The sequence below is a fragment of the Chiloscyllium plagiosum genome, unplaced genomic scaffold (assembly GCF_037043375.1).
Source record: "Chiloscyllium plagiosum isolate Xiang-an unplaced genomic scaffold, Cpla_swu_hap1 HiC_scaffold_47, whole genome shotgun sequence".
NCBI lineage: Eukaryota > Metazoa > Chordata > Chondrichthyes > Orectolobiformes > Hemiscylliidae > Chiloscyllium > Chiloscyllium plagiosum.
In genome coordinates this window covers 6,958,462-6,971,258 of record NW_028270185.1, presented here as the reverse complement: position 1 = coordinate 6,971,258, position 12,797 = coordinate 6,958,462, and the positions used below count along the sequence as shown (strand labels likewise).

The following is a 12,797-nucleotide window of genomic DNA, read 5'->3' as shown; positions in this document are numbered from 1 at the left end:
TTCCCGAGTTTCTCTTCCTCTTCCTGTGGCATTTTTAAAACAGGATAGAGCGTGGCCCGGCTCATTCAGATGCTGACTGAGCCCAGTCATGAGCAGCTCGCTGGAGGCTCTGCGCTGAGAGGGGCTTTCCTTTCTGAAGATGATCCCCCCCCTCTGATTGATGTGATCAGAGGACTTGGCTTCGTGACTGATGCTCACCGAGTCGCCTGCGGGTGTGCTGAGAATTTGGGTAAAGTCCAACTCGAATTTTGTGCAAACAAATGCAAAATGCTGCGGAGGCCAGAGGTCTGAAATAAAAACAAAGACCTGGAGAAACTCAGCCGGTCTGGCAGCCTCCTGAGGAGTGAGGAGAGAGACGCAGTTCACGTTTCAAGTCCTGCAGTGGACTCTGAAGTTCCGAAGAAGAGTTTTCACACTCGAAGTGTTAACTTTGTTTCTCTCTCCATGGGTGCTGAATTACTTCAGCACTTTGTGTTTTTGCTTTTGTGCCTTTGGGTGTGGGAAGGCTGTTGCTGGGGGTGATGACAGACTAAAGATACCGAGGTAGGACTGAGATGGGGAAGAAATGTCTTCACCCAGGGAGTGGGGAGCCTATGGAATTCTCTGTCACAGAAAGCGCTTGAGGCCAAAACATTGAATGTTTTCAAGAAGGAGTTCTCAGGGCTAAAGGGATCAAAGGGAGTGGGAGAGAAAGCAAGTACTGAGTTGGATGGTCAGCCAGGATCATATTGAATCATGGAGCAGGCTGGAAGGGCTGAATGGCCTACGCATGCTCCTCTTTTTCTAAGCTTCTGTGTAACAGAGTCCAGCAATGCAGGTGATGCAGAATGCCAGGGTTTCAATCATAAGCAAAGAAGATCGAGTTTACCGGCAGTCCCCAGGCTGCGAATGTGTTCCGGTCTTATATTTGTATGCAAGTCAGAACGCAATGCGGGTTAATAGAAATAGCTGTTCGTAAATGTCAGGAAATGTTTGCGTAACAGATATTGAAAATTACACCCCCCCCCCCACCCCGTATGAGATTGTGTTTATAAGTCAGATATTCGTAATTATTTTGTCTTTGGTGGGGGAGAAGGTACAAATTCGCATTTCGTTTTCATTCTGAAAAACATCAGTAATTCAGGACAGAAGGCAGGAACTGACCTTTGGTGGGATGCAGGAGTGATCTTTCTCTGGTGAAGGATTGAAATACGACGGCAAATGAGTTGGTAGATTTACGCAGCACTAATGCCAGACATTTGGCGAAACCTGGTTGGTGCTGGCTGTTTGCACTCCATGTGCAATCTGGTCAGCAGGAATTCACAAAATACTACAATTTGTAAGCCAGGTACCCAGGGGGCAGACCATCTGAGACCATAAGCCACGTTTAGTCTTCTGCAAGAATTTGGAACTGACCAATATTTATTCCCAGTCTCCAGTGAGAGGAGGGATTGGTGAGGATGATGAGGAGAGTGTGAATAGATTTATTGAGACTTGCATGTTTCCTTGTTTACAAAGTCCTTCTGTTGTGATCATTGGCAGAGATTCCACACTCTCAGAGGCTGGTGTCTCCTCTCTGAATGATCTTATCCTTCACTTAATTAATTATTGCTTCTGATTTTCTGTCTCCCGTCTCCTTCTTCCAGGTGCCACAGGATCAATACAGCAGGACCAGAATTTCGGTGAGTACAACTGAATAAATTCCTCCTCACGTCTGCAAGATCAGTTATTTGCCACTGTCACAGCTGTCAAGTCAGAGAGTTACGGTTTCAGTCAGTTTCTGTCATTAGCAGTTCGACCCCTGACTCTCTGATATCTGTCCACCAACAACAAGGCACAAGTCAGGAGTGTGATGGAATACTCCCCACTTGCCTGGACGAGTGCAGTTCCAACAACATTCGAGAGGCTCAATATCATGCAGGACATAGCAATCCTGGTTAATTAGCACCACTCCACCCCCAATTCTAATATTCACTCACTCCAAAGCTCAATGACAACAGTGTGTACCATCTGTAAGATTCGCTGCAGTAACTCATCAAGTCTCCTTAGACAGCACTTTCCAAATCCATGACCACTTTTATCTAGAAGGGCAAGGGCAGCAGATACATGGGAACACCACCATGTGCACGTTCCCCTCCAAGTCACTCATCATCCTGACTTGGAAATATGTTGCCCACTGTTGCTGGGTCCAACCCTGGAATTCCCTCCCCAAAGGCATTTTGGCTGTCCTTACTGCACATGGTCTGCAGCAGTTCAAAAAGGCAGCTCACCTTCTCAAGGGGCAACTAGGGATGGACAGTAAATGTCGGCTAACCTGAATTTCTCTACAGAGAGTCAGTGAAAGGTAAGGCCAGGAAATCTTATGCTCCGTCTCTCTGTCTTGTGCTGTCTCTCATGTTCTTTTGCTCTCTCTGTATGACTATGACTATTGTGTTCTTTTGCTTTCTCCATCTTGTTTGCTTTTGCTTTCTCTCTCTCTTTCTTGCTCTCTCATTCACTCTCTCTCTCTCTGTCTCTTTTTGGGCTCTCACTCTTTTTCTCTCGTTCTCTTTTGCTCTCTCTCTCATTGTCTTTGTCTCCCTCTCTGTCTCTCTGTTGTTCTCATTCTCTCTCTGACTTTCCCCCTCTCTCTTTCCCCCCCTCTCTCCCACCCCCTCTCTTCCCCCTCTCTCTCTTCCCCCTCTCTCTCTTCCCCCTCTCTCTCTCTCTTCCCCCCTCTCTCTCTCTTCCCCCCTCTCTCTCTCTTCCCCCCTCTCTCTCTCTTCCCCCCCCTCTCTCTCTTCCCCCCCCTCTCTCTCTTCCCCCCCCTCTCTCTCTTCCCCCCCCTCTCTCTCTTCCCCCCCCTCTCTCTCTTCCCCCCTCTCTCTCTCTTCCCCCCTCTCTCTCTCTTCCCCCCTCTCTCTCTCTTCCCCCCTCTCTCTCTTCCCCCCCCTCTCTCTTCCCCCCCTCTCCCTTCCCCCCCTCTCCCTTCCCCCCCTCTCTCTTCCCCCCCTCTCTCTTCCCCCCCCTCTCTTCCCCCCCCTCTCTCTTCCCCCCCCTCTCTCTTCCCCCCTCTCTCTCTTCCCCCCTCTCTCTCTTCCCCCCCTCTCTCTCCCCCCCCCTCTCTCTTCCCCCCCCTCTCTCTTCCCCCCCTCTCTCTTCCCCCCCTCTCTCTTCCCCCCTCTCTCTCTTCCCCCCTCTCTCTCTTCCCCCCTCTCTCTCTTCCCCCCTCTCTCTCTTCCCCCCTCTCTCTCTCTTCCCCCCTCTCTCTCTCTTCCCCCCTCTCTCTCTTCCCCCCTCTCTCTCTTCCCCCCTCTCTCTCTTCCCCCCTCTCTCTCTTCCCCCCTCTCTCTCTTCCCCCCTCTCTCTCTTCCCCCCTCTCTCTCTTCCCCCCTCTCTCTCTTCCCCCCTCTCTCTCTTCCCCCCTCTCTCTCTTCCCCCCTCTCTCTCTTCCCCCCTCTCTCTCTTCCCCCCTCTCTCTCTTCCCCCCTCTCTCTCTTCCCCCCTCTCTCTCTTCCCCCCTCTCTCTCTTCCCCCCTCTCTCTCTTCCCCCCTCTCTCTCTTCCCCCCTCTCTCTCTTCCCCCCTCTCTCTCTTCCCCCCTCTCTCTCTTCCCCCCTCTCTCTCTTCCCCCCTCTCTCTCTTCCCCCCTCTCTCTCTTCCCCCCTCTCTCTCTTCCCCCCTCTCTCTCTTCCCCCCTCTCTCTCTTCCCCCCTCTCTCTCTTCCCCCCTCTCTCTCTTCCCCCCCTCTCTCTCTTCCCCCCTCTCTCTCTTCCCCCCTCTCTCTCTTCCCCCCTCTCTCTCTTCCCCCCTCTCTCTCTTCCCCCCTCTCTCTCTTCCCCCCTCTCTCTCTTCCCCCCTCTCTCTCTTCCCCCCTCTCTCTCTTCCCCCCTCTCTCTCTTCCCCCCTCTCTCTCTTCCCCCCTCTCTCTCTTCCCCCCTCTCTCTCTTCCCCCCTCTCTCTCTTCCCCCCTCTCTCTCTTCCCCCCTCTCTCTCTTCCCCCCTCTCTCTCTTCCCCCCTCTCTCTCTTCCCCCCTCTCTCTCTTCCCCCCTCTCTCTCTTCCCCCCTCTCTCTCTTCCCCCCTCTCTCTCTTCCCCCCTCTCTCTCTTCCCCCCCTCTCTCTCTTCCCCCCTCTCTCTCTTCCCCCCCTCTCTCTCTTCCCCCCTCTCTCTTCTTCCCCCCCTCTCTCTTCTTCCCCCCCTCTCTCTCTTCCCTCCCCTCTCTCTCTTCCCCCCCTCTCTCTCCTCCCCTCTCCCGTTCTCTTTTGCCCACACACACTCTCTCTCATTGTCTTTATCTCCCTTGTCTCTGTTGTTTCTCTCTCTCTCTCTCTCTCTCTCTCTCTCTCTCTCAGTCTCTCATTGTCTTTGTTTCCCTTTCTCTGTCTCTCTGTTGCTTTCTCTCTCTCGCTGTCTTTGGCTCTCCCTCTCTCTATCATGCTGTCTCACGATCTTTGGTTTTCTCACTCATCCCCACAACCCGACCTCCGACCCCTGCACACCAGTCCAGTGTGGATATTTCACATTGGCAGACCACACTTGTTGCAGCCAGATATATAGTCTCCCAGCTAATGTCCCCACTCCCCAGTGAATCATACCAACAATATGACATGGTTCCAGATTAGATACTTCCATAGAGTAGAGTAACAGAGGTAGCTCACCTTGGGGCAGAGAAGCGAAAATGGAAATCACAAATAAGATGCAAAAATTTGCCCTGGTGCAGGGTCAGTAGACAGAAGGCAGAAATTTAAGATAGCGAGTGGTTAGGATTTGGATTGTGCTGCTGACAGTGTGAGGAAGGTTCATTAGCAGCCCTGAATTGTCTCTAAGGAGAAGGATAGCTATCCAGGATATGGGGAAAGGAGCATGGAGTTGGACAAAATGGATTGCCCTTTGGAAAAAGCCAGTACCAATGTGACGGGCCGAATGACCCCCTGCTGCGAAATACTATTCCACAACTGCACTTTTAATTTTTAAGAATATTTGTTCACGGCATGTGGATATTACTGGCAAAATTGCCCTTTCCTAATTGTCCCTGAACTGAATATCTTGTTTGGGTCATTTCAGAGGGGAGTTGAGTCAGCCATATCACTGTGGGTCTGGAGTCACGTGTAGGCCAGACCGGGTCAGGGCGGCAGATTTCCTTCCCGTGGTGAACCAGATGGGTCTGTGTAACCAACTGTTCATGGTCACCACTAGCTTTCAATTCCAGATTTCTTAAAAGAAACTGAATTTAGTAACTGATTGAATTTTGCTTCCATTGTTTAATTGATGGTATCCAGTGGGTGGATTCTACAATGACTTGTGACGGTGGGATGCCTCACTCGAGGCTAACCCGCTCTGAGTTTGCCTCCAGCTCTTGGGGATTGAAGCCAGTTGTAGCTTCTGCGATCATATCCCCGGGCCAATTCAGAGAGCATGCACTTCAAAGGTCAGCTATTGTCTGCACCAGCATCAAGGGAGCGCGAGTTGACGTTCTCTCAAGTTTTCCTGTATCCCTCTCTCTTTTTAACCTTCCAGATCTGAACGTGTTGAATGAATTTATTTTGAAAGATCTTGAAGAAGGGCAAAACAGGAACTCCGTGCCTTGTGATTTCACCAACCCCCACATCGGAGAGATCAGGAACCAACTCATGAACCACATCCCAGGATGGGCAGCCTCACCAGTGGAGCTGATGCCAATGGACACGTGCTCCCCTCAGCTGGTCAGCAGGGGCGCAGGCTCCCCTCAGCTGGTCAAGAGGGGCGCAGGCTCCCCTCAGCTGGTCAGCAGGGGCACAGGCTCCCCTCAGCTGGTCAGCAGGGGCACAGGCTCCCCTCAGCTGGTCAGCAGGGGCACAGGGCCCCCTCAGCTGGTCAGCAGGGGCACGGGCTCCCCTCAGCTGGTCAGGAAGGACAACCAGGCGCAGGACACGAAGCGGAAGATGCCGTACCGAGGGGGGAGGCGGGTGGACCCGCCCTCGTCCCGCGCGAGCTCCAGGCACTTTGGCCTCCCGTTGTCCGGGGTTTTCGTGAAGGAGGAGATGCCAAAGCTGGTCATCGTGGAGCAGCCCAAGCAGCGGGGGATGAGGTTTCGCTACGAGTGTGAGGGCCGTTCGGCGGGAAGCATCCCCGGAGAGAACACAACGGAGCAAACCAAGACTCTCCCGACCATCCAGGTGAAGCCGCCATGTTGTGCCTTCGGGGGTGGGGGCTGGGGCGAGCGTTAGCTGCTGTATCCAGGATGCTGGTCCTGAGCCCACTGCTCCAGAAATTGTCCCCAAGGGTTACCTCAGCTGGTGAAACCCTTGTCCATCTCTCTTTCTCTGTTAATTCCATAAGCAGCTAGGCATACTCCCTTTGAGCCCACTCACCGCATTCCACCCTCTTGAGGTTATCCCGAATGTGGCCTTACTCGCTCCATGCCCTTCACCCCATGTGCTCACTGACTGACTCCATCAACCTCGACAACTCTCTTGCCTTCCTTTCCAATCCCTTCAGCCCTGACCTGTCTACATAACCACCTTTGGCCCCACAACCATCCAAATTAGAACCATAGCATCCCTACTATGCAGCTAGCAGCCATTCAGCCCAATGTGACTCCACCCACCCTCCAAACAGCATCCCTCCTAGATCCCCATAAGCCCATGGCAAAACCAGCTAGCCTGCACACTATGGGACAATTTAGCATGGCTAATCCACCCTAACCTGCACATCTTTTGGACTGTGGGAGGAAACCCTGCAGACACAGGGAGAACATGCAAATTTCACACAGACTGTCACCCCAGACTGAAATTGAACCCAGGTCCCTGGCGCTATGAGGCAGCAGTGCTAACCACCATGCCATCCTAAGTTCTCTGCCCTCCTGCTCCAACCTTGGCCCCTTGCCAGCACATTTTCACCGTCTCTAGCTGCTCCTGAATTGAGTGGCTTGATCCACTCGGTTGAAAATCAACCACGCTGCTGTGGGCCTGGAGTTATGTGTAGGTCAGACCGAGTAAAAGCAGTGGATTTCCTTCCCTGAAGGGCATTAGTGACCTAGATGAGTTTTTTTTTTTACATAAATTGTCAATAGTTTCTCAGCACCTCTCACTGAGCCTAGCTCTCCACTGTAGATTTTATCAATTGAAGTTTGAAATCCACCAACTACTGCAGTGGGATTTGAACCCCAAAGCTTTTGTCTGGGCCTCTGTATTACTAGCCCAGTGATCTTAAATAGGCAACAGCTCATTTTGAACCTGTCTTCCCTCATTCCAGTCTCTCCCACAAGAGGAAATATCCTCTCAACTCTCCTCCCATCAACTTCCCCCTCAGGATCAAGTGTGTTCCAGCTCTATCCAAACACACGCCCAACCTATTCAACTGTCTTAAGAGAAAAATCCTTCATCCTAGGAATCAGTCAAGCAATTGGGGTTGGGAGGGATATAATCACTCAGTCAGGCATTCAGGAGAAATCTCTTCACCCAGACAGTGTTGAGAATGAGGAACTTGATTTCACAGAGAATGGTTGAATATTTCAGATGTATTTCATGGGAAGCTTGTGAGGACAAAGGAAAAGCATATTATGCTAATAGGATGGGGTGGAACATAAATACTAGCGAGGACTGGTTTTAAAAATATCTTTAACTTGTATTATTCATTCATGGGATACAGCTGTTGCTGGTTGGGTCAGCATTTATTGCCCATCCCTAATTGACCCAGAGGGCAGTTATGAGTCAACCCTGTTGCCACGGGTCTGGAGTCACATGTAGTCAGACCAGATAAGGATGCCACATTTCCTTCCCTAAAGGCCATTAGTGAACTGGGTGGGTTGGTATGGCAATCAATAGTTTTGTGGTCATCTTCATTGAAATTATCTTTATAATCCAAATTTATTAATTGAATTTGATTTCCACCAGCTGCCATGGTGGGATTTCAAACCTCCTGCCCGAGGGCTCTGTTTAAATGCAGAGTAAAGCTCCTTCCACACTGTCTTCATCAAACAGTCCCAGGACAGGTACTGCACAGGGTCAGATACACAGTAAAGCTCCCTCTGCACTGTCTTCATAAAACAATTCCAGGACAGGGATAGCATGGGGTTAGATACATAGTAAAACTCCCTCTGCACGTCATCATCCCAGGACAGGGACAGTATGGGGTTAAATACACAGTAAAGCTCAATCTGCATGGTCTTTATCAAATACTCCCAGGACAGGTACAGTGCGGGGTTATGTATAGAGTAAAGCTTCCTCTATACTGTCCCCATCAAACATCCCAGCACAGGTACAGCACGGGCTTAGAAATAGAGTAAACATCCCTTTGCATGGTCTTTATCAAATACTCCCAGGACAGGTATAGTGTGGGGTTAGATACAGAGTAAAGCTTCCTCTACACTCCCAGGACAGGTATAGCATGGGGTTAGATACAGAGTAAAGGTCCATTGACCACTGGCAGGTTGAGAGTTTGATAATGAGTAAGGCCATTTTGTTTCTGATAACATCAAGGAGCAAACCCGAAAGGGCTGGAGTGCTGAGCTAAGGCTGTTCAGTGTTGTTGTGTTAGTCAGGATGTGTAAAGCAACGTGGATGCTTGCTGGCTAAGAGCTGGTCAAGATTCATTCCGTGTGGCTAAAACACCGAGTTTTGAGATGACCGTTTTTCCATGAGTTTTATTTGTGCCGTTTTGGTCAGAGTGGAATACTCAGGGGGATTTTAGCTGGGAGTTTGAGGCACAATGCTTAGGTGCATTCCCATGGTGACTGGGTGCGGCCAAGAGAGGGAGATTTTCTTGGGGGGGGGGATTCCATCGTACCTGCCCGTGGTTTGTTTGTTACATGTATCTTGAATTACCCTTCAGCCTGTGGTGGAGCACAAGGACAAGTGCTTGCAGGGATGAACTGAAAGATTGAGAGAAAGAGCTTGCATTTCTGTAGCACCGTTCATGACCTCAAGGCACCACACAGCCAGTGAGCTACTTTTTTGAAGCCACTGGTGTGGTGTCAGAAACACAGAAGCAACTTGTGCACAGCAAGATCCCATTAGCAGCAACGACACATTCTTTACCTCTTCTTGAACATGTTGGCTGGGCGTTTGATGTTTCCTGGGTTGCTGGGGAGGACTGTCCTGTTCATGTTTGAAATAACATGAGTCTTTTAGATTTAACCTCCTTATCTGAGGAATGTAACATCGCAACAGTGCAGCACACCCTCTATATTGGCCCTGAGGTCTTGTCTTGCTGCTCGAGTCCACAATGTGGGACTTCAGCCCACACCGAACCGTTGTATAAGCGAAGAGGTTTTCTCTCTATTCTCAGCTGGATTTATTAGTAACTACCTTGTATCTACGGCCCCCCAGCTCATTTCTCTTCTCCCGGCATTGGCTAACATCTTCACCACACCTACCCTAACAAACCCCTTCGCAACTTTTAAGATTGCAACTGGGGAGGAAGACCCCAGGAAATGAATTCCATTGTTTCCAGGAGCCCTAACCCTAAGGTTTTCAAATCCCTCCTCGGCCTGGCCCCACATTCTTTCTGAAACTTCCCCCAATTCCGCAATCTTCCCAGATTCCTGCGCTCCACCTTGCAAATCCATGTAGTTCATCATTCCAACACTGGCAGCTTCCTGAGTCTGAAGCCCTGCATTCCTTCCCAAAACCCCTCTACTCTCTCCTCCATTTAAGATGTTCCTTTCAGCAAGCGTTTGGTCAACTGCCCTGGTCTCGCTTAGTGTTTCATTTTGTCTCATCACCAGAGTATTATTTTTAAATCTCTTCCTCCACTTTGGATAACTGGTGGGATTAAACTGTTTTGGGATTAGTGGCTGAATTGTGCGTTGCTCTCTTCTCTCCAGATCCAGAATTGGCAAGGCGAGGTCAAGGTGATCATTTCCTTGGTGACCAAAGATGAACCATACAAGCCGCACCCCCATAGTCTTGTGGGGAAAGACTGTCAAAACGGCATCTGTGAAGTAACTGTCAGTCCCAAGTGCAACATGAAAGCCAGGTAAGCAAGGAGCTGCCTGTAGTCAGGAGTCAGTGTTAGCTACAGTGCCTGTTGGTGCTGAGTCATTCTGTATACAATACAGTGCAGCTAACACTGTATACAATACAGTATTAGCTGCACTGTATTGTATACAGAATGACTCAGCACCAACAGGCACTTTATTAGCTGGAGTGTGAGACTACAAAGATAAATGAATTTTCGTTTGTTCATCTACCATCTTTCTGTTTCTGTATGTTCTCTGTCTTGTCTCCCCCTCTCTCTATCTATATCTCTGACCCTATCTGTGTCTGTGTCTCAGTCTATCTCTCTCTCCCTGTCCTGGTCTCTGTCTCCCTCTCCCCGTCTGTGTCTCTGTCACTCTTCCCTGCCTTGTCTCCTCCCCTCTCTGTCTATGTTTCTCTCCTGTCAGTGTCCACCCCTCTCTATCTCTCTCTACCTGTCCATGTCTCTGTCACTCTCCATCTATCTCTTTCCGTCTGTGTCTCTGTCTATCTCTCTCTCCCCCATGTGTCTTCTTCTCTCTCTCTCTCTCTCTTTTTTTCTCCCCCCCCCCTCCTCTTCCTTGTTGTTTCATTCCCTCTTTGCAGTGTAGCCCTATGCTGGAGAGAACATAAATAGGAGGAATAGGCCACTCAGCCCCTTGAGTTTGCTATACCATTCAACAAGACCATCATTGATCTACTTTAGCTGCACTTCCCTCTACTTTACACACATCCCATCACACTTCCCTAATGAATTGAAAAACCTTTTTAACCCCTTGCCTTGAATGTAGTCAGTAATTGAGAATGTGGAACATTATGGAGAGTGTCAAAGATTCACAACCATCTGGGAAAAAAAACTCGTGGCCTAAACGGCTGACCCCCTTATTTTGAAGCTGTGCCCACAGAATCCTAACAGTGTGGAAACATAGCATTTGGCCCACACTGACTCTCTGAACAGCTGCTGAGATGGGATTGGAACCCATGCCCCAGAGCACCAGCCTGAGGCCTCTATACCACTGCGATAGTGACATTGCGCTGTCCTCCTGTGAGCATTATTGTGTGAGCATTATAGACTCATGGCCTCATTGGTGTATTAATCCAGACACAGGCTGGGAATCTCGATTGGCAAATGGTAGAATTTGAATTCTATAAAATATCTGGAATTAAGTGTCTAGTGATGACCATGAACTCATTGTGGATTGCTGGGAAAAGCCAATCTGGTTCACTGATGTCCTTCAGGGAAGGGAACTGCCATCCTTACCTGGTCTGACCTACATGTGACTCCAGACCCACAGCAATGGGGTTGACTCTTTAATGCCCTCTGGGCAATTAGGGATGGGCAATAAATGGGTAATTAAAGTGACACCCACATCCCATAAATGAATTTTAAAAAGAAAGTCATTAGCCAATGTCCAGCCTGGCTTCTGTTTGTACCTACACCCTTTTTACAGTTATTGAGTGAGATCTCCTTTTCTTATATTTTTGAGATCCAATGTAGGGTTAATGGCACGTGTAAACAAGACCAGCTACTAGTCAGTGAGGTCTACAGCACAATAAAAGGCCCTTTGGCCCATCTAGTCTGCACCAGTCAAAGTCAACCACCTAACTATTCTAATCCCACTCTGCAGCACTTGGCCTGCAGTCTCGGCATCGCAGGTGCTGCATATCTAAATCCTTCTTCAATGTGATGTGGGTTTCTGCCCCTCCCACACTGAGGGGGAGTTCCAGATACAAACCACCCTCTGGTGGAAATAAAAATGTTTCCTCACATCTCCTCTAGTGCTCCTGCCCCTTACCTTAAAGTACCCTCTATCACGGGGGAAAAGTTTCTTCCCGATGGATATGTGAATCGGAAAGGTTCAGAGAGATGTGGGCCAAATGCTGTCCAATGGGACTAGTTCAGATTGGGATGTCTGATCGGCAAGAATGAGTCTGACTGAATGGTCTGTTATCATAGAGACATACAGCACGGAAACAGACCCTTTGGTCCAACCCATCCATTCCAACCAGATATCCCAACCCAATGTAGTCCCACCTGCCAGCACCTGGCCCATATCCCTCCAAACCCTTCCTATTCATATACCCATCCAGATGCCTCTTAAACGTTGCAATTGTACCAGCCTCCACCACTTCCTCTGGCAGCTCATTTCATACATGTACCACCCTCTGTGTGAAAAAGTTGCCCCTTAGGTCTCTTTTATATCTTTCCCCTCTCACCCTAAACCTATGCCCTCTAGTTCTGGACTCCCCCACCCCAGGGAAAAGACTGTGCTATCTGACTCTGTCTATGCTATCTGTACCCTTTCGTAATTTATACATTTCAATCACGTCCCCTCTCAGCCTCCTCTGCATCAAGGAAAACAACCCAAAGCTGTCCAGTCTCCCTTCATAACTGAAACTGTCCAGCCCAGGCCATATCCTGGTAAATCTGCTCTGCACTGTCTCCAGTGCTATCACACTCTCTGTGGGGATGTCATGTTGAGATTGAACAGGATGTTGGTGAAGCCTCTTCTGGGGTACTGTGAACTTCCTACAACAGGGAAATATATTCGTAAATTAGAAAGAGTTCAGGAAAGATTTACCATGATGTTGCTGGGAATGGAAGGACTTATAAAGATAGGCTGGGACTTTTTTTCACTGGAGCATGGAGATGACCCTATAGAGGTTTCTAAAATCGCGAGGTGCCCATAGAAGGTGAACATCAAAGCTCTTTTTCCTAAGGTGGGGGGCATATGTTTAAGATGAGAGGAGAAAGTTTTCAAAAAGACACAAGGGGACCTTTTTTACACAGGGAGTGGTTCATGTGGAGAATGAACTGTCAGAGGAAGTGGTGGATACAGGTAAGGTTGCAACATTTAAAAGAAATATGGACAGATACATGAATCGGAAAGGTTTGGAG

The 12,797-nt window shown here is 49.4% G+C and overlaps 1 protein-coding gene across 3 annotated transcripts in view; it reads left to right on the top strand.

Moving 5' to 3' along the window:
• The window catches only part of relb (RELB proto-oncogene, NF-kB subunit), a 63,690-nt gene that overhangs the window by 12,296 nt on the left and 38,597 nt on the right, over nucleotides 1-12,797 (top strand). For all 3 annotated transcript variants that reach the window (XM_043680824.2, XM_043680823.2, XM_043680825.2), the window contains exons 2-4: nucleotides 1,626-1,661; nucleotides 5,478-6,115; nucleotides 9,766-9,917. In XM_043680824.2, the coding sequence (XP_043536759.1) occupies nucleotides 1,626-1,661; nucleotides 5,478-6,115; nucleotides 9,766-9,917 (826 nt within the window). The remainder of the gene's footprint in view (nucleotides 1-1,625; nucleotides 1,662-5,477; nucleotides 6,116-9,765; nucleotides 9,918-12,797) is intronic.